The 3,023-nt window shown below is 41.7% G+C and overlaps 1 protein-coding gene across 1 annotated transcript in view; it reads left to right on the plus strand.

The window, feature by feature from the left end:
* Positions 1-792: 792 nt before the first annotated feature.
* SARC_03244 (hypothetical protein) overlaps positions 793-3,023 on the plus strand; it is a gene marked incomplete at both ends in the record, with an annotated part of 4,739 nt that continues 2,508 nt past the window's right edge. The window contains 4 exons of the mRNA XM_014302968.1: positions 793-797; positions 1,351-1,575; positions 2,424-2,526; positions 2,765-2,891. Coding sequence (XP_014158443.1) covers positions 793-797; positions 1,351-1,575; positions 2,424-2,526; positions 2,765-2,891 — 460 coding nt within the window. The remainder of the gene's footprint in view (positions 798-1,350; positions 1,576-2,423; positions 2,527-2,764; positions 2,892-3,023) is intronic.

The following is a 3,023-nucleotide window of genomic DNA, read 5'->3' on the forward strand; positions in this document are numbered from 1 at the left end:
TATTTAATCATTGCTTAATTGAATTGTGAAATCTTTATACCATATATGTTACCAGAAATAAATTCATTGGAACAATTGACTTCCGCAGCGACTCAACTATCGGTGTGCGAGTCTATCAAACCGAAACAAGACGGCCTACAATACCCACCAAAGCTCTACACAGATGTTAGTTTAACTTGGCCTGAAATGAATCCTAAGAAGATGCATAGACGGCTGCATTTGGACATACCTCGTACACACCGCCGGGTACAGAACTGTATGTCAGCATATGATTGGGTGTGTTGGTTTTGCTAAGGATTCAAGCTGCTAGCTAGAGGGTTATTTTATGTCATAAGGAATTAGTATAGATTCTACCTGCATGTACTAGTCCGTTTGATACATAGCGTTCATATATATCTACTTGTATATGGGTGATCCAACCCACTATAGTCCGCAAACTGTACATATGCATTCTGATTATGACCCCTTCTTAGCTTACTATGCGTTTTAACATTCCCACTAGTGTATTTGTGTGTGGACTAAGAACGGTTCGTCCAAGGTATATAACCACTGTATGTCTCTGTACAAAGTAACTCAGACAAAATGGAATAACAAATATTCCATAAATCTGCGAGAGGTCATTCGAAGTTACAAGTGTTGGAAGTACATACATTCATCAGGTGATGCACTTCACCATGTATCATTACTCGTCATAGCACAGCAGTATATATTAAAGTAGTCTACATGATACTGGTAAATACGCAATAAACACGCCCGACAGAATGATAGCTGGTTGCAAAGTGGTACACCACAATGAGGTATGTTTGTCACGTATCACCATGTACAAACACGAAGTGTGATAGTTTTTTTATCAGTTTCGGACACCACCAGAGGGTTTTTTAGCGCTACGAAGCAATTGTCTGACCGGTTATTGGTTGACGAGGTGGAATATGGGGTATACTGCTCTCACTTTATAGAGAATAATTCATCATGCACACCTTGTTCCTTTCTCTATGTGCAGGTTCCTTCCCATTCGTTGAAGGGGTGACGCATACAAGGTCGTTTGAACGTCAGCTGAATGATCCTATCATTAGGTAAATCAATTCAATCACTATTTATAAAAACACACATGGGCACAATAATATGATGTCGAGATAAAAGCGATAGAGTTACGCCACATAATGGTCCCCTGCAAGTTTAATCCTGCTCGCTTTGTTCTGGCAAGATGTATATGTATACCAAACGAAAAGATACTCGAGATAAGATTACCGCATATCTAAAATACGGCAAGTCATGGGGTTATAATGTACTGTACAACACAAGAAATAGGGCTGGGAAGTTGTCTCATAACTGAAGTCAACTACACCGCAGGGCTATTGAGCGCATTCAGAACCCGAGAGACTGCCGTAGCGTAGGATACGACATTCATGTAGGGCATTACGCCGGTCTGGGTTCACAGTTACACGTGGCTGGTAGGAGAATGCTCGGGGCGAACACACACGGCAGAGTTTTCATCTTGAACCACGAGACAGATACTTTGTTAGGTGCTGGCTTTACCGCCAGCCAGACTTTCTGTGAGGAATCTGGGGTGCATGGGTAGGTGATACTGCCGGGCGTGTAAGTACAAACGTAGCTGCAATAGGTAAGGGTGTATACAAAGACACATATGACGGTGTGAGACCGGCGCCATACTTGGAGAGTGAATTACCAATCAGGGTTTCTGTTGTATGTTCGATGTGCACCGATAAGATAGGCCGTCCAATGAGTGTATTCTGAACACACGTAGCAACAACGTATCCTGATCACTATCGTCGCGAGTGTGTCGGTCATGATTCGCAGACTGACCACTACACACTTAGACTCAGAATTTGTCAGTTGCATTAGCTTTGTGTGTGTATATAGACACGCTACTGGAACAGTAACCCATCTTGCCTTTTAAACCGTCGAGTAAACCGCTTAACGCGATCCAAAGATATTGGACTTTAGGTTTCGTCAACATTGAAAGGGTTAAATGTAGATGAGATGGACTTCTTTTCCAATACACGTGTCCTGTTTGCGATCCTTGTCGTTTTATAGTTTGTGTGTATTGTGCTGCACAGTATTTCTATGACAGCCATGTTTGCTCAGAATCTTTGACACCATGGGCAGTCAGTGCGCACTATCGACAACTATTCGTACGAGCGAATTTACTTTTCAAATACAAATTAAGTCAAAGCAGTAAGGTATGCCTTGTGTTTGCATTGTGGTCGTTGTACCTAGCTAATTTATTTTGGTACTGTCCCGTACAAGCTAACCCCTAGATGCGCAAGGGTTGCTACTACTATAATTTATGTATATCACAATGTGACTTAAATAAACTTATTAGACAAAGGCCAGATGATTAAGCAACCTATCTCTTGATAATCCATAATTTTATTTCTTGTGTTGGTTGCGATTGACCTCAGGTTTGAGTGCTACTTCCAGACGCTCAGCAACTGCACAGAATACGGATCTAGTGCGGAGGCCGAAAGTGTAGAGATTTCGGGCCGAAAACTGACCGGGAATAGGGTGTGTCCGCGGTTTCTGTTTTCAAAGTATATATATTGAATTTCTCGTCGAATTCTTAGTTGCATTCTGAATTGTACTGTACCTTTTCAGACAACAGCGGGAACTATTAATCCGACTCGTATTGAGTGGAGTATAATACAACTCTAGTGCCAAAATCAAAACAGAAAAAAAACAGTTCCGTGGATATTCAAAAACAAAACAAAAACTGAGTTTGTGTACACATTTTCGCCGCCTACAGGATCGTCTGGCACCCCTTAAGGACCACACAGACTTTCAGGGCATCACCAGCAACACAAAAGAGAGCGTCCGCTTGCAACGAGCCTACGCAACCGAATACATGCTCAGGCCCAACACACGCTTTCAACGTAGGTGGTTGCATACTCAAGCTTCCTATGTCCGCATGGAATATATATGTCGCTCCATGTGGGTATGATTCTGTTCATTTTGTTGTCCTGGAATATGTGATATACATATATACATATATATATATATACATA

Source organism: Sphaeroforma arctica (assembly GCF_001186125.1).
Source record: "Sphaeroforma arctica JP610 unplaced genomic scaffold supercont1.161, whole genome shotgun sequence".
NCBI classification, from domain to species: Eukaryota; class Ichthyosporea; order Ichthyophonida; genus Sphaeroforma; species Sphaeroforma arctica.